At 43.1% G+C, this 22054-nt stretch overlaps 1 protein-coding gene across 3 annotated transcripts in view; it reads right to left on the bottom strand.

The window, feature by feature from the left end:
- The window catches only part of LOC128067326 (myosin regulatory light polypeptide 9), a 34107-nt gene extending 12610 nt beyond the window's left edge, over window positions 1-21497 (bottom strand). Inside the window, exons 1-4 of one of the 3 annotated variants that reach the window (XM_052660314.1) lie at window positions 21342-21497; window positions 15615-15813; window positions 14972-15133; window positions 11709-12218 (exon numbers count right to left, since the gene is read on the bottom strand). In XM_052660314.1, the coding sequence (XP_052516274.1) occupies window positions 12046-12218; window positions 14972-15133; window positions 15615-15798 (519 nt within the window). In that variant the 5' untranslated portion in view covers window positions 15799-15813; window positions 21342-21497 and the 3' untranslated portion in view covers window positions 11709-12045. Of the gene's footprint in view, window positions 1-11708; window positions 12219-14971; window positions 15134-15614; window positions 15814-16550; window positions 16706-21341 lie in introns of those variants that run through there. The other 2 variants (XM_052660312.1, XM_052660313.1) reach the window with 2 other exon arrangements.
- Window positions 21498-22054: the final 557 nt, after the last annotated feature.

The raw sequence follows: 22054 nt of genomic DNA, 5'->3' as shown, positions 1-22054 counted from the left end.
GAAAATGAATTACCATGTTAGAAAATGAATTACCTTCCCTTCCTAACCTTTCTCAGCTTTGGTTCCTGTCAGTTGATGGCACAATCACTTACTCCCTCACCAAGCCAGACAACCGTGAGTCATCCCTGACTTGTCCCTCTCCCCGATGAAACAGGCCCAGCCTCTTAAAATATATATCAGATTCGCTCATCTTCTTGCCACCACCCTACTCTGGACCCTCATCACCTCTGTGTAGAATATTTTTATGGCCAACACACCAACCTCCTTGCCTCTTGGTGGCCTGTCAACTACTCTTTATCTTCCAGCCAGAGGCGTGTAAAACATGAAATGACCACATCATTCCCTTTTGAGAATTCTTTGGCCCTCCACCTATGCCTACAGGACAGAGTACAAGTTCTTAAGCATGCACACCTTCCTCCACTCTAGAATGACCTTTCTCTAGCCATTCTCTGCTTTCTCCTTTTCCTTCAGCAACACCAAATGTCTAGAATGTGCCCAAGCACCATGCAGTTTCTCAACTCATGTATCTGTTTTTATTTTTCTAGCCCCAAATGCCTTAGCACCAGAGAATTAAAGGTCTACTCAACTTACGGCTACTCCCATTTGCTGAGTGACTCATGTGCTAGGCAACACGGCTGAATTACATTTCACATGTCCGCTTTACACATGAAGGAACTGAATAGTAAAGATGTCAAACAACTTGCCCACGGTCACCTGGTGGCAGACCTAGAATTCAACCGCATTTGTTCAAGGTGATTTTACCTGTATATTCTTCATGTAATTCTTCTAGCTTTTATTTTTGGCCACAGAGCCCAGGTTGTGGGATCTTAGTCGCCCCACCAGGGACTGAACCTGCACTTCCACTGCAGGCAGCCATAACCACTGGAGTGCCAGCAAAGTCCCTCTAGTTATTTTTTTTTAACCGCAAAATATTTCTTAAACTTTCAATACTCACCAATTTAATCCAACATTTCTGAACAGCTACTTTCCTCTAAATGTAATTCCCAGTGAAACTGAGTTTTCAAATTCCAGCTCTTCTGGGGAATTTATTTGCAGAGATTAGAAGTGCACAGCTGAATGGGAAGGGAATAAAATATGAATGGCACCCCCTGCAGCTGTGCAGTGTTGCAGCCTTGGTTTGGGTTCATCAAATGGCAGTATTTCCTACTAGTACCTGTCTTGGTTTGACATGACAGGTAAAGGCTTGACATCTTTACCTGCAACTGTCAAATTACTACTTGACCTATAAATATCAAACAAATAAAACCCACCAAACTCCACCCCTAGTTACAAAAAATATCCATTTAGAACACAGCATATAAGGTAGTGAATCAGCCTTAACAGCAATAAAACAAGTCTCACTTCCTCTTCAAAATTTTTATTGTATTATTTTTGTGAATTTCTGAAACAGAGTGAACTAAAGGTTGTATGTAGTATTCACAGAGGTTAAAGAAGGGCAGGGATACAGGAATACTGGTGGTACAGGTGGTTATAGTGTCAACATATTTAGATCATAGTCTAAATATTTGTAAAATCACCTGCAATAGTGCTGTGCAAATCAAAACATGGGCACCCTGATCATTAACAGGCAGCAATTGCTTGAGAACTTCATCCAGCCTCTATGGCTTTTTTGGGAGCCTGGGAGAGGTGTTTATGGCACATTCTGTCAGCTTCCTAAGAAGCATCTCAGGCAGCAACGTGATGCTACCATATGCCAGGTAGATACAGCTCTCACAGCAGTTAGCCTCTGGTTTCGACCTTGGCTGCACATCAGAATCACCTTGGAAAGTTTTAAAAAGTGATGTCTAGATCCTGGTCTGGTACAACGGAAACTGAATGTCTGTAGGTGAGGCCTATGAATTGGTATTTTTAAAATGCACCAAGTGATTCCAATGTAGAGTGAAGGTTAAGAATCACTGAGTTAACCACTTAGAAGGCACTGACTGTGGTTCTGAGTTTCTGCCTGACACTTTGTAATAACAGACTAACAAAAGAAAATGAAACAAGTTTATTAAGGTGTATATCTCATGTTTACCTGGGAGATACCCAGGGAAAATGCAACTCTGGCTTCAGTATCATCTTCAGCTAAAGCCAGAAGAAAGGTGTGTGTGAAGCGGAGAGGCTAGGGACGAAGGTGAAAAGTACAGTGTAAACAAGGGCAAGTTTTCCCTTGCAGGTTTCAGTCCAGCCTTCCCCTCTAAGAGTCTAAAGTTGTCTAACAACTTTTGTCCTTCCTGGTAGAGAGCGAAAGAAGACCTTTGTAAATTTGTGTCCTGCCTTTCGGCAAACTTCCTGAAGCCTGTGCTCAGTCCTTCGGTCAGGTCCTTTGCAACCCCAAGGACTGTAGCCCACCAGGGATTCTCCAGGCAAGAATACTGGAGTGGGCTGCCATTTTCTTCTCCAGGGGATCTTCCAGACCTAGGGATCAAACCTGAATCTCCTGCCTCTCTTGCACTGGCAGGTGGATTCTTTACCACTGAGCCACCTGGGAAGCCCTTCAGGCAAATTGGGGGGGGGGGGGCAAAGAGATTTTCTTGTGTCTGCCTCTTTTTAGTTGCCTTCAGCTCAAAAGAATTTTTAGGCCAAAGTGGCATATTTTGGGGTAGTATATTCTGCCACCCTTCATACGCAATGGGACACTGTGAAAATGAAGGGGTGTGACTTTGTCATAATACATGTTGTAGGTTCTGCCATGCTCTTGCTCAGATTGCTTAATGTGGAGGAAGCCAGCACCAGGTCATGAGGGCACTACACGACCCCACGGAGCAGTCCATGTAGCAGGGAACTGGGGCCGCCGGCCAACTGCCAGCAGCAACCTGCCAGCCAGGTGAGTCAGCCATCTTGGAGGTGGATCCTCCGTCAAACAACTGCAAACCCAGCTGACATCTGGACTCCCAAGTTCAAGACAGCCAGAATCACTTTGCTAAGCTGCCCTGGAACTGCTGGCCCTCAGAAGCTCTGTAGTGTCTTCTTAAGGTGCTAAGTTTGGACATAATCTTATATACCTATAGAAAACTAATCAAGCCATTGTGCTTCCTTGGCATCTACAATATTTAATAGGGCAATGCCTTTATTTCAGAATTATAGCCAAAGAATTTTTAAAACCCTGAAGGGGCCAAAGCCACGTTTGCACTGGATAGGGAAATTTTTTATTCCTGGTTCAGTTCAGTTCAGTTCAGTCGCTCAGTCGTGTCCGACTCTTTGCGACCCCATGAATTGCAGCACGCCAGGCCTCCCTGTCCATCACCAACTCCCAGAGTTCACTCAGACTCACATCCATCAAGTCAGTGATGCCATCCAGCCATCTCATCCTCTGTCGTCCCCTTCTCCTGCCCCCAATCCCTCCCAGCATCAGCAAGCTTTAATTCCTTCCATTCGGTTTCTCTCAAGTTCAAAAGGTTCTTCTCTTAAGTGCAACAGACTCACTCCTTCTTCAACATTCCCATCACCAACCTCTATCCTCTTCTTCAGGCTGATCGCTATGCTGATTTCCTAGTTCTTGCTTTCTAACTGGAGTTTTCTTCAGTTTGTCTTGAATGACTGCTTTTCTCAAGGACTGGTTGAAAAACTGATAGCATAATGGCACCACTCAAAAATGAGGTAACTGGGGGAGGAAGGAGAAGCTGGTTTCATGAGCAAAGGGATGACAGAGAGTTCAAGTTTTAGCCATGCTACAGCAGAGATGCCTGGGGACAAGATGTTTAGAAGGTCTCTTCTCAAGGCTGATTTGTGAACAGAGGCACAGAGTGAGGTCTGAGAGTGGATGAACGCAAAACAAGTAGAGAATGGTTCTTGGATTAAAACCTAAGGTCGTTTCTGATTCAATTCTCATCTTCGCCAAGGTCTATCAGCATCTGCAGGAACATCTCGTGAATCCCCATGGCCATTACTGTAGTCAAGACTAGTGCTCGTGCTAATTGGGAAGATCAAATGACTGGGTATGTGAGCAAGTGTGAACAGCAATATCAAGAGAATTGAGTATATAATCAAATTAAAATACTCCACAAAATTCACCTGACATACTCAATGACTTATTATTGTTTTTATCCTGCCTATGTAGGCAAATATATAATCAGTTCCATAAGTTATTGTATCTGTTACTTCTTCTAGAGCCAAACTCAATTTTACAGCTTTTCTCTTAGCAGCAGTGAAGTTTTCCCCATGCTATACGCATTTTAACATTTATCACATACATTATAATGCTGTCATTGCTTTATTATGGGTTTTATGATCATCCCAACTGGTAGTAAACTTTCTATCGTCTCTACTCCCTTATCATCTTTTTATTGTGAAACAATAAAGTAAAATTTACATATGGTGAAATGTACAGATCTTAAAAATGATGTACACCATGTAACCACCACCCCAAGTAACCATCAAGTAACAAACATGACTCCAGAAAGTTCTCTCCAAATCAATCACTCTTTCCCTAGGCTACCATTGCTCAGATTTCTATCACCATAAATAGTTCTGTCTTTGAACTTCTTATAGATGGATTTATACAGTGCATACTTTATGTGTCCAATTTCTTTCACTCAACGTTTTTGAGAGTTATGTATCTCGCTGCATCTATCAGTGGTTCTTTCCTTTACTTTTACTGCCCAGTCATATTCCATTGCCGTGTCATTCACATGTCCATTTTTATGGCATTTAGCCTATCTACCAAGGGTTACAGGGTTAAGTACAGTGTCTTACACATTGCTGGTGCTCAGTAAACACTAGTCAAGCAAACAAATACATATGCCTCCTCAAAATCACAGATAGAATTACATACACATACATCCTCTGTAAGGTAGGTCCTACGTCTGACTCCCCAATTATGGCTTTCTCCAAGGTCTACCCATAAACTCCACTGGACTCTCAGCAAGAGATCCTTAACAAAATGTACCAGTCACTCCTTGTTACATACCTGACACAAACAAAGCTAATAAGAGTGCTAAATATGTGCTAGGCACTGGTCTAAGCATTTCATATGTATTAACTTATATAATCCTCAGAACCACTTTGACATAGGTGCTGTTATTTTCCCCATTTCTCAGATGAGAAAATTAGGGCAAAGAGAATACATAATTTGTCTGGAGCCACAGACAGAAAAAAGTAGAACTCAGATGCAAAATCATGCTCAGGAAGTTTATCTCCAGCGCTTGTATCACTAGCTCTTAATGCCTTGCAGCTGGCTGGAGGTAATAAGCAAAGCCACCACAGCTCAGGTGTAGAACAAAGGAAGATGCCAAAATCAACCCAAGATACACGTTGTCTTTGAACCTTGGGAGACTGACAACCAGCTTTCTTAGGGGCTCCTGGTCCTTTTATCTCTCCTAAGTCCAGCAGCCCTCACCTGGAGACCTGTCCTTTAGAAGCTGCAGTTTATCTTGCCCAAACTCAGTCTCATTAAACCATAAACCGAGTCATTCCCCGTAGAAGCTGTTTTGTTCAACAGAGCCTGGACAAACAATAAGCTGTGTACTTAACCATAAGCTCCAAGAGAGTCCATCTAATGTTCAGAGAAAATGGGTGGTCCAGGTGAACCCCTCAAGTGACCTTGGGCAAATTATCTCACTTCGCTGGATTTCACTCTTCTCCATTATAAGACTAAAGATAACCTATAAGGTTCTTCTGAATTCTAAAGTGCTATGATTCTTTTCTCACGGAAGGAGAGTTGCAAATCCATCTTTAACCAAGGCTGCCAAACTAATCCTCTAAACACCCTTTTCTTCATATCTCTCTCCCTTAGTGAAGAATCCAAAATGACTCCCTAATGCCTCTTACATAATCTTTTATTTCTCGTCAAGTTTGCAAGACATCTGTGAAAAGATTCCCACGGATCTACCCACTCCTAGCTATTATCCATCACAGTTCTGTTCCATTCAGGCTAGTCTCCCCATCTTTTCCTTTTCACACGACACAATTCCCACCTTCTGAGCTTTTGGTCTTGTACCGCCTACCACAGATCCAGCCAGAAATAGTAAGTTCTCCCTCCCGGGGCTAAGTCCAAGGCCTCCAATGAGGTCACGATTCGTTTTTTCAGTAAACCTTTCCTGATTTTTGCTATTTGTTCTTTTCTTCATTGGTAGAAACGGAGTAAATCTTTATAAGATGCGAGATGCTGCGAAAGAGCCAAAACTCCTGTGGAAATCCTTCCATTCAGCCGGTGCCAACCCGGCACTCCCGGCAAGAACCAGATACTAGCGGGCCCCCTGTGTCCCCAAGGCACCCAACCCTGTGTGTGGCACAGACCCCCCTCACCCACCGACCAGGCCGCGGGCAGCTGGGGGGCGCCGAGGCACCAGGTGCGTGAAACCGTCGGGTGACGCAGCGCCGGGGACCGGCCGCCTCCGCCAGCAGGGCGGCTCCCTAGCCCGTTTCCAAACGCCTGAGCCTCCCGACCCCTCGACGTCCAGCCTCAGGCCGGCCGCAGCCAAGGCCGCCTCCCCGACCACCCCCCCAGCCCACAGACAGGTCCCACAGCCCCCGCCCAGCCCGCCCGCCGGCACCAGGGGCGGGGGCTGGGGTCGGGTAGCCGGAGGCGCAGGGCACTGGGGCGCCCCCAGGGTTGTCGCGCGCGGGGGCGAGCGCCACTCACCGCGGCCGGACACCAGCACCAGGAGCCGGGCTGCCTGCACAGGACCAGCCAAGGAACGGGCGCGACAGCTGCGGCGCCGGCACTTCCTGCCTCGGGAGGCGGACCGGAAGTCGCACCGGAAGGCGCGGCGGACCCAACTTCAGGACGGGGGACGCGCCGCGGTTCTTGCTCCCGCCGCGGCCGACTTCGCCTTGTCCGCCCCGGCGCGGGGCTGGAGCCGACCACCGCGGCCTGGGTTTCGCTGTGTCTCGCGGGCCTTGAGGTCCGGATCGGGCACGGCGTGGCCGGGGCCCCGCGGCCCGCCCTCCTCCCCCGCCATCGGCGGCGGGTCCTGCGGCCCTTCCGCATTCCCGAGCCGGCGCGAGCCCTCGGTTTGGGGGTCGCCGGGCGCCGCCCACCCAGGGTTGTCACTTGGCAGATAAAAGTACACCCCGCCTGGTTACACCAAGTTTCAGATAAAACGAGTACTTTTTCAGGTTCCGCCCCGCGTCACACTGGGTAAGGTTAAGAGGGCGGCGGCCGGCGGTGTCCGCCTGCAGGAAAGCCCTTTCTTTACAAACTGCACGCCCGGAGTTCTATCATCTGCCCTCTCCTGTCTTCATCCTCACGTTATCTATCAGGTGTACGCCCTGACCAGGACAGTTTCTCCTTTCAACCACGGGAAAACTATTCATTTGCTTTCCTTTGATTTACTACAGTACAAACTTACATACACACACAAGCGCGCACACGCATTGTACCATGCTCTTGGTCAAAACAAAGGACACCACCAAAATGCGTTACTCCAGTTTTGTTCTAGTGTTCATATTCCCTCAACCTTGGAATATTATGAAAGTAAAAGTCACTCAGCCGCATCCGACTCTGACTCTATAGACCGCAGCCTGCCAGGCTCCTCTGTCCATGGGATTTCCCAGGCAAGAATACTGGAGTGGGTAGCCGTTCCCTTCTCCAGGGGATCTTCCCGATCCAGGAATCGACCGGAGTCTTCTGCATTGCAGGCGGATTCTTTACAGTTGAGCTACCAGGGAAGCTCTTGGAATATTATAGATGGGTAAAACTATTTCTGGATAATGGGAGATAACAACCCTTTGTGGAGCACTGTGTTGCCTCAACGTGTGCTGAATGCTAGGGAGAACAATCCAGTCTTTAATATTCTAGGAAAGTGATGAGAAATCTAGGAATCTTTGATTAGAAATATCTAGGTCATAGGAACCTTGTGTTCAGCACTCTATACCAGTTGTTCTTAAAACAGTAGCACCAATAAGAAACACCCGTGGGCTTTCTAAAAAAGCCCAACCCCTCACCCCCGCCACCCGCAGATTCAGGTCAAGGGTAGGGCAAGAATCTGCATTCCTAGTAATCCCCAGCATCCTCCCTGAGTAGTACTGCCCCCAGGTCCTTAATTGAATGCATTTTCTCTAGAGTCTGAAACCAACTGCTGAGAAATTGTATCTGGTTCTAAAATATTTACCCTTTCCCTCAGCTGCAGTCTCCCCTTTGGCCCAATAATTAAATTTTTTCCCACTCATCGTAACATTTTGGCTTCTGAGGTCTTTGTCACAGAGCTCTTCTAGTGTGCGCTATTAACCATCCAACAAGTCCTCACCCTGGCCACCTTAAATAAGATCATAGCTGAGATACCCTGACTGCACTGTCTTTGATCTCCATATTGGTTACTAGAACTGTGCTTTCCAACACAATGGTCACTAACCACATGTGGCTATTTAAACGTAAATTAAAAGTTCAGTTATTTGAGACACATTTCAAGTGCTCAATAGTCACATGTGACCTATTGGACAGCACAGAGAGCATTTCCATCATCACAGAAATTTCTGGCTAGCAATGTTAAAAGTAGAATAAGTATCCAGTCCTTGGGAAACGGTTAATTATGCATACTCTTATCAAAGATAATTGTTTGCTGTGGTCATTAAAAAGAATGGTTTAAAAAAAGGTAACACTTAAAAAATGGTGGGTATGCCAAAATATGACAATTTAAGATACATTAAACTAAAAAACAAGTTGTGTATTTACTACAAATATAAAATGTATGTAGATAAATATGGAAGAGAAGTTATGATGCCTGCTATTTAAGCAGTCACACAGAAACCTAGAAAAAGAAGATATAGGGACTTGGGAAAACTGGCTGTTGAAGGATGAGCTCCAGCAATCCTTTTCAGGACAGCAAGGATAAAAACCAGGGTTGCAGGGAAATCAAGAACTTGTACACTTAAAGAGGACCTAGAAAGATACAAACAATTCTGACATACTGGACCTACTTGGAAATCTAAAGCGAACTGTTTAAGGACCTACTCTATACCACACATTTTTATGTATATTCTCATTAAATACTAGTAACAACTCTTTAATAAAATTCTAGTTTGAGATAATTTACTATCAAACTCCTATAGACCTTTCTACTAACCTGTCTTCTAATCTCCAACTATGATTAACTCCTGTTACCTACCCTTTACTGTTTTCAGAGAGAGAACTATCCATTTTTATTTTTCTAAGAATAATCCTACAACATGTGATCTAGGTTTTCTGTTAGACATCACTCCTTTGGTTTCATTCGCTTTTTCTCTAAAGAAATGCCCTGTAGTCCTGCCTTCCCTATAAGCCTCTCCCACTGCCAAACAGGCCCTGCTGGTAAACAGAATACCTACTGGATGCTAGACTATTTAGCTTTAGTGTGTTTCTATTTTTACTACAAACATAGAAGGTACTGTCCCTGTTAAACAGGTGAGGAAACTGACACTTATGGTGACCTGCCCAAGGACACCAAGCTCATCAAATAACAGACTGGCAGAATTGACTCAGCCAACTCTGACTCTAAAACCCATGCTGCTCCTAATCATAAAAATGCTACTTTATATATTCATAGAATATGTTCCTATTATGAACCAAGAGCATTACTTCCATTTTACAAATGAACAGAGGTTGAGGGGGGTCAAATAACTCTCTTAAGGTTATAAAGCCATGATGGAGCACAAACAAGGTTAAAATGCAGCTGGACTGAACCCCAAACCTAGACACTGTCTGTCCCTGTCTCCTGCTACATTGACTTCTGCACTCAAAACTCCACCTAACAGCTCTAGCAGAAGTGACTGACTTCCCAGATCTAGTGGCCTCCTTGAAACTCTCCCGTATTCGATTTTTCTGTGGTTTAACACTACTGACTCACCTCCTCACTCTTCCAACTGTTCACCTGGTTTCCATCACACTGTGTGGTGGCTTTATCTACTGTCCAAGCCCTTTTCAACATCTATCTGATCCTCCTTACAACTTGCCAGCACACCCTGTAGTCTACTCTCTTGTGGTTCTTTCTCTCTTCATACCTTATAAAAAATGGTTGTCTTTCCTTTTCATAATTTGCTTTCACTTGTCTCGTATAGCCAGGCCTATTCCTGTTTCTTCCAGCAGCACTCAAACTGCTGCTCTCATCCAGGTATAAAGGCTCTTTGATCAAGTAAAATCAGGGCCCTGGGACTGGAATGACACTGATCACAAGCAAGTGGGTAAGGAGGCTGCCCCCATTAGGCTGGTTTCATCAGAAGTTCTGCAGTGACTTGCTTCAAGTATGGCTTTTCATCATGGAGGCTCGTTTTTCTATCAAACGCACTCACTGTTGGAGTACACGCTTTAGCGTTTTACTGGCAATCATCTTAATTATGCAAAGCCTACTTTCCGCGTAGAGAATGCTGTTACTAAATGAGGAGACATTTCATTCAGGGGAGATCATCCACTGTTTCTAACAGTGGCTGGTTCTTTGAGCAGTTATCTGAAATGGAAATGGAGACCATAGATGAGGCTACTTTTTCTTCCCCCCAGTATGGGAACAATGTTATTTGTTCTTCACTGGAAATTTGTTAACAAAGCAGAAGTGATTTTTTTTCCAGTTGAAATGTAAATTTAGTCCAACAAACAAAATTTCAGTATCACGGCTATAGCCTGAAAAAAGTACTTTGCTTATTTAAACCACTGAATGAAATTCAGGAACACACTAAAGGCAAGAGTTAAGGCAGGTGCTAAGAGCCTAATCTTTAAAGGCGCAAGAGCAGTCTCATCACTGGCTCTTCCACTCCTGTTCTATAAAGCTGGCCTCATGAGGTTAAAGAATCCAGCTCACCTATTCTGTTCAGTGTGAAGGTCTAATGCCCTGAAGGCATTCAGTAATTGCATCTTCCCTGAGGTAATAGTTTTGTCCAAGGATAGTCTTGTTATTAGTAGTATAAAATGTAAAATTATGAGTTAACAGTCCAATATTCATCTTTAGAGGCTAATTGTCCATCCATTCTTCCCACCTAACCCCCGCTCCAGTATTTCAAGATTTTTCTTAAACTCCCGAATCCTCAAGAGTTAGAATTTTGAAGCCATAAGTAAATGAAACTATATTAACTCTGAAAACAGTCCTGCATTCCTGCAAACAGCAGAAGTTATTTTTAGGATTGAACTAATGATCTCACTTTCCCAGGCATGTAGCTTCAGCTGTTCTGACTGTGGGCAGGTCAGGAATGTCAAAGATTTGTCCATGAACTCATGTGAATCTCTGCATAAATAAACACAGTGTTTCAATAGGGACCATGTGTTAAAAAGAAACTACATACAGAAAAAAAACCCAAAAAACTCTTATTTCCAACACTTTGAAATACAATACAGAAAAATTGGCCTTTTTGATAAAAGCATTCCATAGAACCTTTGGGGGCTAAAACAGTTTTAAAAATTAGGACAAATTAAAATTGCACTCAGTGGCCTGGTCTAGTTTTAAATGACAGGAAGGAATGTATAAAAAGCTTAGAACAGATTTGGAGGGATGCCGGCAGGTCCAATATTGAACTTTAGGATTTAAAGCTAACAAAGCTATCATACATATATATATGCAAATTCTATAGGAAGTTATTTTAAAATGCAAAGTACAGAAAACTCCATAAAGGCAGTTAAAAATTGGATTTGTTTTTTTGAAAAGTGGGGAAGACTGAATAGAGGAAATAGAACTGTTAGGAGACCTGGAAGGAGTAAGGGGAAGTGTAACATATCATTTTCTAGGATTTGCCTTACTACCCTTCTTTAGATGATGCACCAAGACCAATAAAAGTCAATTTTGGTAAATAAAAAAGTTTTAAACAAGTAAGTTTTTATCATAAAGTTTAATTATGGTTCAGAAAAAATTGAGTGAATAACCTTCTCTGAAAAAATATATTGACTCTGTAGACTGCAGTTACTGGGGGCGGGGAGGGTAGACGGCAGCTGGTAAGTTAAATTACCCTATTTTCTATTCTTAAAATGACAGTAAGTCCCATATCCAGTCTGATTATAGAGATGCATGTGCCCCAAATGGCTGAGAATAAATACAACAAGAAAGGCAGAAGCTGTAAAGCTAAGGGCATGCAACAGGCTCTAAGAGAAAGTCTCAGAAATACCCAGAGTGGCAACAAGGAACGTTTGGCTGGAGTTTGAAGTTCTTTTTAGTCGTCTTTGTCTTTTGCTCCATGCTTAAGGATGCGTGTGAACTCGATGTAATTGAAATTCCCCTTTTTGTCAATAGGTGCTTCTCTGTACAGCTCATCCACTTCCTCATCTGTAAACCGGTCTCCCATTGTGGTCAGCAGTTCTCTCAGGTAATCCTCCTGAATGGTGCCTGAAGAATAAAGAAACGGAGATCAGAAGAGACACTCTCGAGGAATAATTACAAGGAGTATCTACACTTGACTAAGCACAGGGTTTACATTAAGGACGATAAGCATGCAAACGTATGAGATATAGCCTTGACACGAGTAAGCCAGCCTCAGCACTGCTGCCTAGAAAATGCTCCGTTGCTTAGTGACATTAACCTTCTCTGCTCTACCGACCTCACCTGACAACAACCTCCCAATCTCTTGGTAAAAAAAACTAACCCTGTGCCTAACCAGAAAGCATGAAGTATGATGCTTTCTCAGCATACCATCTATGATCACACTTCTACAAGCACATACACTAAAATCATCTTGCTCTTATTTAGGCACTAAGTTGAGTCCAACCCTTTTGCGACCCCATGGACTATAGCCTTCCCTCTGTCCATGGGATTTCCCAGGCAGGAATACTGGAGTGGATTGCCATTTCCTTCTCCAGGGAATTTTCCAGACCAAGAGATCAAACCCATGACTCCTGCTTGGCAGGTGCATTCTTTACCATTCAACCACCTGGGAAGCCCTAAAATCATCATAAACGTTGGTAAAATGCTTCAGTGGAAAGAATACTGAAGCTGTGAGGTCCAGTTTTAACAAGGTATATTACTTCAGGTACTTCACTTTACCTTTTTAAAATACACAAAATGAGATTAAACATTTTTAAAAACAACTCTAATTTTAGATTCAGTAACAAATATGGTTAGGCTCAGTGCAAAACCACTGAGTAGATAGCTGAGCATTAACTATGTCACAGACACTGGGATAGGCACTGGAGTGTTAACAGTGAGCAGACAGAAACGTTCTCTACTTTGGACCTGTGCAAGCAGGGGTCTCATGAAACCTGACTACACATCAGAATCATCCAGGGAGCTCAAAACAACCCCAGAGGCCAGCCCTGACACTGATATTTAAAATGGCTCCCTAAATAATTTCCACTGGACTAGTTTAAACAGTAATTTCCATAAGCAATCATGATCGAGACCCACTCCTACAGTAACCCGAAGGTATTAAATGACAATTCAAGCACAGAGATTTTTGAAATTAATAAAGTTTCTATTTTACAACTTCTTTGTGTGTGTGAAATTAAGCTACAACATTGATATATTTCCTATAAAGTAAGTTTAAAGTGTAAGGTCAGTTCACAAAAGAAACTCTCAATTTATGGGTTCTTTGGCTAACTCAACCCTAGATTTTTTTTAAAAAAAAAATGTTCTCCAAATCTTAGACTTTTAGATTGTAGAAATAAATCCTCCTCTTTAGCCAAGTCATTCAACCATCATGCAAACTAATCAACCGTGTGCAGGGACTGTGAAAGGAGCTGGGAGGGGTTACAAAGAGGGGAACATGATGCTGCTGCAGATGCACAGCCCTTATCCGGAGAGCCGGAAGAGACTGTGATATTGGAAACAAGCACACAGCTAAAGCATAAGCTCAGGCAGAATATGTGCCAGCAGAGACATACGTAAACTACGGTGGAGGTGGGAAAGAAGTGAGAGCTTTTCAAGGTTTCCCAGAGGCCAGGAGAAAACAGTATGAAAACACAGCTAAGGCTCTATTAGGAATGTGACCACTGAGATGACTCTGAAGAACAGATAAGACACTTTAATGGTTTTATTCCCTTCCACTAGAAAAAGTAACACATCCACTGTTTAAAAAAAAAAAAAATTAATACACAAAAGTTTTTGGCAAGAAAAAAAGTCTCTTCTCCCTGCCCTTCCCCTACTGGTTCCAGAAATAACTGTTCAGAGTTTTTGATTTCAAGGGGAAGGAGGTGATCTGAGGAGGAAGGCAGAGGCAGAAATGGCAGAGCAAGTCCAGTCAACAATGCATGGTGACTGGAACGAGGTTGTGAAGATGACGCAACTGCCAAGAGGGTGGTCTACTCGAATAGGCCAGATGAGGCCCTATCGTGGCATGTCTTCAAAGTCAGAGAGGAGAGACTGTGCTTCCAGCCCCATGCACTACATGTGGACTGTTTAAACTAGTCCAAATACTGTCTAACCAAAGGGTGTGCCTTCCTTCTTAAAAATCTCACCATGTGAGTTACCCCCCCCCCCCCTTTTTTTTTTCTCTTATATACATTTCCGCCAGAAGAGCAGGCATTCATGTAGCTAGCCTTTCGGGTTTCTTCGAGAGTCCACTCTATGCAGGCAGTAAGCTACTATCTCATTCCCTCATTTAATCTTCACAATAACCACATGAGGCAGGAAATATTATGGTCCATCTTACTAATAAGAGCCTTAGAGAAGTTGCCTGAAATCGAACAGCTATTATGCAGAAGAGGATTATGAAACCAGGGCACCTGATTCCAGATATCAGATCTAAACAATCTCAGAGCAGAGAGGTACCTGATAAACCAACATAGGACCATACTGACACCACCGCCTAGAGCAATCTACACTTTTTTTCCAAGATTGCTCCTGTAAAAGATATTCATTTGACACACTTAACTGAGTGCCTAACTCCTGTAGAATGATTCTAGTAAAGGAGTAATAGAAGTTTCCTAAAGAAGTTCCAAATTCACCTATTAAATTGTAAATTAAACATTTAAGGGCAGAGGCAGTGAAGTGAGTGCCTAACATGCCACAGGTGAAACCTGTCCCCCAGAACAGGTCTGGTATAAACCTGAGGGTGTTACATGTCTTCATGTTTCAAGTTATTATATATTTTAGCTGCTATAACCAAATAATAATTAGTTGGTAATTAAAGGTTACCTCAGACTTACCAGTCGCTTCTTCATCAAAGCAAGCAAAAGCATTTCTGATGACATCTTCTGGATCTGTGCCATTTAACTTTTCACCAAACATTGTGAGAAACATGGTAAAATTTATGGGACCTGGAGCCTCATTCATCATGGCATCCAGATACTCATCAGTTGGATTTTTTCCTAAACAAAAACAGAGGGTCATAATTTTTATCACATTACAAAATACATCATGGTAAACATTTTGACATGACAGATGATCATTTATACAGTTTTGGTATTTGTATTCAAGACAGTGAAACTATTTGGAAAAAAGTCTTCTCAATGAAAAGGATCTATATTACGAGTCTGGAGACTGTGTGCTATTCCACTGGGAAGTCAGGAGGAATAACACTGTTTTCATAATCACGATCAGAGTTTGCAGCACACGCATTCATGCACAAACACACAAACGCAGCTGGTCTCCAGCCTGATTCTGAGACTTGGCCAGAAATCTGCAGGTGGTCCAAGGACCTTACTTTGGGAAACAATGCTCCAGATTTTGAATCTTAGTGAACTGTAACATCATTAGATTGGCTTCACAAAACTTTTAAGACTTCAGAAATAAATAGAAAAGGTTGTTCTAGAAATTGTTTGATTTATTAATATTAAAACTGATCATTACCCAGGGAAGCAAGCATGTCATGCAAGTCTTCCTTGTCAATGAACCCATCCCTGTTCTGGTCGATCATGTTGAAAGCCTCCTTGAACTCTTGAATCTGGGACTGGTCAAACATGGCGAACACATTGGAGGTCGCGCGCTGGGGGCGCTTCTTGGTGGTCTTGGTCTTTGCTCTTTTGCTCGACATGGTGGCAGTTAAATCCTAACAAAGAGGGGAAATACAAGAAATAGCAAAAACTAAATTGAACCAACCTTCCAGAAATATTTGAGCCACTGAGAGATGGGTTTAAAAACTATTTCACAGGACAGTATCACTTGGCAAAAATCTGTCAACTAATTGATACCATTACTCAGAGGATCAATTTATAAAGAGAAAAACTAGACTCGTCTTTTGAATTCACTCATCCTTAGTAGTAAACAGTCTGTCACTAATTTCAAGTTCCAACTTACCACCAACATTAATTCAAAGCTCTGAGCATTATCAACAAGAATTCCTGTCCCGAGTACTACTGGACAGCTGATTAAGGACTGATAATAACTCAATCCATTAGCTTAATAACAATATAGGAAACAAGAAACAAAAGATGTCAAGACACTGGAGAAAAACTGCCAGTTCTATACCTCAGTGTTATTCAGTACTAACGAACATTAACTCATCTTCTAAGCCAAATCATCTGAAGTGATTAAGTCCTCTAAACAAAAATCAGAGCACAATACAAAATTTTTAAAGCAATTTAGTTTTTAACAAGTTTTGGAAAGCATTTTAAGCAATATGGAAACTACCTTTGCTCTCTAATAATCTAAATTTCTCCCCGTAAAACTTAAGTTGAAAATAAAAATAACGTCTAATTCCCTTTCAATACTAAATCTTTAAGACTATAAGCAATTTGTTTGAAGTTAAAAATCCCACAGTCATCAGACAATAAAATTTTACCATACCATCCTTCAGAGCTGAGGTAGCGAGGGCAGTCAGCAAAACCTCTAACCCACAAGACTAAGACACTGTAATCAGTTATATTCTCTCAAGCAGGTCTAAAATAGGCACTACTGATTTCACACTCTGACCAGTACAACAGTTTTAAAGCTTACGTTCTGAAAACAACATTTAGCTATGATGTAGCAAAACACTATGCCCTTGCTCTAAAAATAAGTCTGTGGATCGCAAAGAATGAACTACCTAGATGTCAGTACTGTGAAGTGAACTTAGGACACAATGCTTCATATGAGTTTTAAAACTTATTTCTTACATTCTTTTGTTGATTACACCACACCAGCCAGACTACATTCAATTACGGAAATAATTAGAAAAGCTTGACTATGCCGGATTTTTTTTTAAAGCTTAATCTATTCTGATTTTTAGAAGGAAATTCCACAAAGGAGAGTCACAAATTCCAATTCATCAAATATAGCACTCCTGCCATGTACTGGAACATGCTGCTGGTACGCTATACCCTACTTGACACAGAAGTTAGGATATATGCTCCTCCCTGGTTTCCAAATTTCCTTTAATTACTCTTTCATGATATTTTCATTTTTATAACACCTCTAGACGCAGTAAATCCCTTTATTATCTAAACTACAGAGAGCTGTAATTCCCCCCTCTAATCTAAATGTAGTTTAAAAACAAGTAGTTATAGCATATATTATTTCTTCCTCTCCTAAATGGACTCCAGGATTTGGGTTAGTGGTTGAGTGGCACATATTTACCAGTCCACATTTCTTTAGTATTTTAGGTATGCCCCTGTCTTTGCAAAACAAAGCATGTGTTTAAAAATAGTTTGTTTTGTTTGACAACATTCTATTACCCTAACTATCCACAAAAATCAGTTGCTTTAAGAACAAAGAAACAGATGAAAAAAACAGGTCAAATGGTTGATAACAATTTATTTTTTAAACCTACAAGACCTCATAATACTCAATTTAGTATCGTTTCTCCAGGTACCTTTTAAAAAATACTTAGGTTAGATATAAAGTAACACATACACGCTCTCATTCTAGAATTTTGATACATTTCCTATTTAGTCTCTTTTAATCATGCATTTAATTAAAATCAGTCATTTTAACCATGTATTCTTTAAATATGCAAATACATTATAAGATTTTTTAAAGTTATAAAGGTATTTTTGGGGTCAGCACAGACAATGCCCTCAGAGTTTTTCTTTAGCTCATTTGATCCTTAATCATCAACCATTAATATGATGCATCATGAATGCCGATTATTAGTTAAGAATTAAGAAATGTTAAGGCAGGTGTGCTTTCTTTGAGGAACTTAAAGCTGGGGAGGCAACTGTGAAGAAATGAGATGATTGGTTCAACTTATAAAATGAGTTACATAGTTTTCATCCCAAAAGTATGACTCTGAAGTTAAAACAATGTGTAACAAAAATGAAACATAACTCAAAGGTGTACATGATTATCAAATACTATGACTTCAGAAAAGTTGTTTCTGAAATTTTGTGGGTGGGTTGGGGGGAAGGGTAGGGGAAAGAACTTGAAAAACCCTAAAAGCTACAAGACATCCTTAGAATTAAGAAATTTAAATGTCAGTCTTAATTCTAACAAATTAGGGTAGTTAATGCTATCAAAATTTGGTAGTACAACACTGGGCAAGTTACTACATGGACCTTTACTTTTTCAAGGAGGTTGGATTCTGATCTGAGAGTTATTTTCCCACCGGAAATCTAGATCCTTTCAGTGATAGGGAGTTCAGCTTTGCTGTCAAGTTATTTCAAAATAAGGAAAGGCTATTTTTTTTTTCCCCTTACCAAACTGAAGGTATGGAGAGAATCAACTCTGGTGGTAGTGTGTGTGAGTCGCTCAGTTGTGTCCCACTCTTTGAGACCTGCCCTGCAGGCTCCTCTGTCCATGGAATTCTCTAGGCAAGCATACTGGAGTGGGCAGCCATTCCCTTCTCCAGGGAATGTTCCCAACCCAGGGATGGAATCTGGATATCTGGCAGATTATCACCTGAGCCACTTAACTGGGGTGGAGAGGGAGCCAAATGAGAAACAGTGCTATGATCCCAAGGAGCCGATCACTTTAGATACTGTCACTGTCCTCCTTGCTATGATTCAGGTATGCTGTCCACTTTTACTTTCCCCAAACAAGTCAGCCTGTAACTCTCTTCATATAACAAGACTTCAGCAAATGTACAACTCTTATAGGCTAGGGAAAAAAAAACTGAAAATATTTTATGCATCAATGTAAGTATTATTTATGTACAAGGGGAAGACTGCTATGCAGGCATCCATGGTTTCCAAGTTATGTCCTCACTCATCATAAGCTCAGTCTAGAATTCACTTTTGAGGCATTTAATGAAAGATCTTTGGTGTGAAGGGCTCTGTGTTGTATGGAACTTGAAAACCCTGGGACTTACAGAGTCAACGTATATGAAATTCACAAGGATTTCAGATGCATGAGAAAAAGTGAATGAAAACAGTTCAAGGGCTGTTAAGCAGAATCAGTTTACAGACTCGAAGGAATATAACCTTGTCTTAATCAGGGAAGGGGAGTGCTGGTGGTAATGAATTTCTGGATTTATCCTTCTAGCTGGATCAAATGGGAAGAGAATCATTCAGGGTTATGACAAAAGGATGGATACAAACCATGTCAGGAAGAAGTTAGACTAGATTAAGTGATGGGCGAAATGAAAAATAAAGATCCACAAAGAGGCTTTCCCCACACAGCAAGGGCGACAAGATTTTTCACAATTTCTAGATACTCTGGCTTCATTTATAAAATGGGATTAACCCATATCAATATTGGCTTCCCCAGTGGTTCAGCGGTAAAAAATCTGCCTGCAATACAGGAGACAGAGGAGATGCGAGATCAATCCCTGGGTCGTGAAGATCCCCTGGAGGAGGAAAGGGCCAATCATTTCAGTATTCTTGCCTGGAGAATTCCATTCTGAAGAGCCTGGAAAGGGCGCGCGCGCACACACACACACACACACACACATACGTACATACATACATATATTACTTTGCACTTGCTAAGTCGCATCCCACTCTTTGCGACCCTATGGACTGTAGCCTGCCAGGCTCTTCTGTCCACGGGATTCTCCAGACAAGAATACTGGAATGGGCTACCCTGCCCTCCTCCAGGGGATCTTCCCGACCCTGGGATCGAACCCGTGTCTATTAGTCTCCTGCATTGGCGGGAGGATTCTTTATCACTAGAGCCACCTGGGAAGCCCAGAATACTCTAGTTAGAATTCTAGAGTCCAGTATTTATAGTGGTAATAAATGTAAACTAATCTTAAGACTTTCTACAGAACACTCTGCTACTGCTAAGTCGCTTCAGTCGTATCCAACTCTGTGCGACCCCAGAGACGGCAGCCCACCGGGCTCCCCAATCCCTGGGATTCTCCATGCAAGAATACTGGAGTGGGCTGCCATTTCCTTCTCCAATGTGTGAAAGTGAAGTCGCTCAGTCGTGTCCGACTCTTAGCGACCCCATGGACTGCAGCCCACCAGGCTCCTCCGTCCACTGGATTTTCCAGGCAAGAGTACTGGAGTGGGGTGCCATTGCCTTCTCCGAATTGATAGTATTCTGGAAATACATGTTCTTTAATGAAAAACTCCCATCTTAGGAAACACACTTCCTAATGTGATGGTACATAACATCTACTTTCCAAATCCAGACCAAATCTACTGTCTCATTTAATCAATGTACTTTTTTCTTAAGCTAAGTTTATGTACTTTTTTGGTGCTAACCACAGTTTTTGAAAAGTACATTTTCAGGCTGGTGTTTCCGTTCCAACTTAACCAAGTTTTCAATTCCTAAGCAACTTCCGGTTGAAGGTAGGATTAGTCCTCTAAGACTGCCACACCCAAAATGTTCTCAGCACTTGACAAAGGCAATTCGTTGTCCTGGTTCACTAGCCAGTAAAGCCTCACTTTTTAAAGATTTTCTGGCTAGGTTTTCATCAAAAGCCTTCCAGAACAATGAAGCAAATAGTAGTGATTTTAAGAATCACTTATTTTCTCCACCTTTAGATGTACAACTTTCTGCACTTAAGTTAAAATCTCAACTGAACGCTTACTTCTGTTTCACAATTCTGTAAAGAAATGATACACTCTTTGATAAATCAATTCAGCTACTTTGAAAGTAAACACTTTGAAAAACGGACTTTAACTTGGAGGCTCCACCCCAGAGTAACAGGGAGTTTTTTGGGAGTTTTCCTGAAGCCTCAAACTAAACCCCAAACTTCTATTTGTCCAACTATCACTTAAAAAAAAAATCAAAACACTCCGATTACCAAAGTGGATACTAAGCTGAAGTTGCTAATCTGAGGTGGTTATTCCCACTAAACGTAGCCACACAGCTGCAATAACAGCTGCAGCGGGCGGGCGTCCGGGGACCGCACCAAGCTAGAGTTTTTGCGCAAACTCTCTGGAATCGGGCAAGTTTACGTTAGAAATTAAACTCAGTCCCAGCGTCAGCTCCGCGGGGCTCGGGTTTCGCAGGCCGGCTGCCGCCCAAGCTCGCGGCGCCAGCAAGCTAAACCACACTTCCCGAGCTCCAAGTTTGGGCAAAGGAGCGAAGCTGGCGTCCAGGCCGCTTCCGGCAGCGGCCTTCCACGCCGGAGAGGACCGTGGGCTCGAAACCCAGGAACTCGCACGCACACCTGCCCAGGTGCGCCGCCGGCAGTGCTGCTGACCACCCCGCCAACCCCAGCCGCCCCGTGGGGATGCACCTCGGGACAGGCCTCTCGCGAACATTACTCACCCTAACTCAGCCGAGAGAATCCGAGAGCTTCAGGAACCTCCTCGCTGCTTCAGCTCCCCCTACCAACTCCCTTCCACTCCCAAAGACGCTACAAACCGACACTTCCGGCCTTCGCTTAGCGGACCGGAAGGAAGGGAGTCACCATTCTCTGCTAACAGTGTAAGCCCGGCAGGGCGACAGGGCAGGGGGGTTGCCGGTGTGCTCAGAAGGCGCAATTTTGACCGAGTGCACGGGAAGGACGTGTCGAACGGGCAGCTTAGAACACAGTAGAAAAGTAGTGATTCTCCAGGTCTGATGACTGAGTTTCCGTCTTTTTCACACCTCTCCTTACAGTGTAAACTGTTTCACCCTCCCCTTCCTGTTAGCAAATGGTTGAGTCTATCTTGCGGGTTTGCCCCTCCGCACATTCCAGGGCCCGGCCGGGGGCGGGGCTCGGCGACCCAAGTCCTTGTAGGGAAATCGCGGAGAGGGCTTCGCGGCCCACGTGACTGGCCTTCGCCCCACCCCGAGCGCCCCACCCTCGAGCTCCCCGCCCGAGCCGCCGAGCGGTTCTGCGCATGCGCAGGGGGCTCTCCTCAGGGTGAGTGGGGAGGCTGGGGTCTTCACCCGGTGGTCGCACAGCTGTCTGTGTACCCCGAGAGGACGACTCTGGGCAAGAGAATTGACCTCTTGGCCCGGTGTTGTGTTATGACGAGTCACTCCCCTCCCTACGG

Source organism: Budorcas taxicolor, chromosome 22, assembly GCF_023091745.1.
Source record: "Budorcas taxicolor isolate Tak-1 chromosome 22, Takin1.1, whole genome shotgun sequence".
NCBI classification, from domain to species: Eukaryota; Metazoa; Chordata; class Mammalia; order Artiodactyla; family Bovidae; genus Budorcas; species Budorcas taxicolor.
This window is presented reverse-complemented; position numbering and strand designations above follow the sequence as displayed.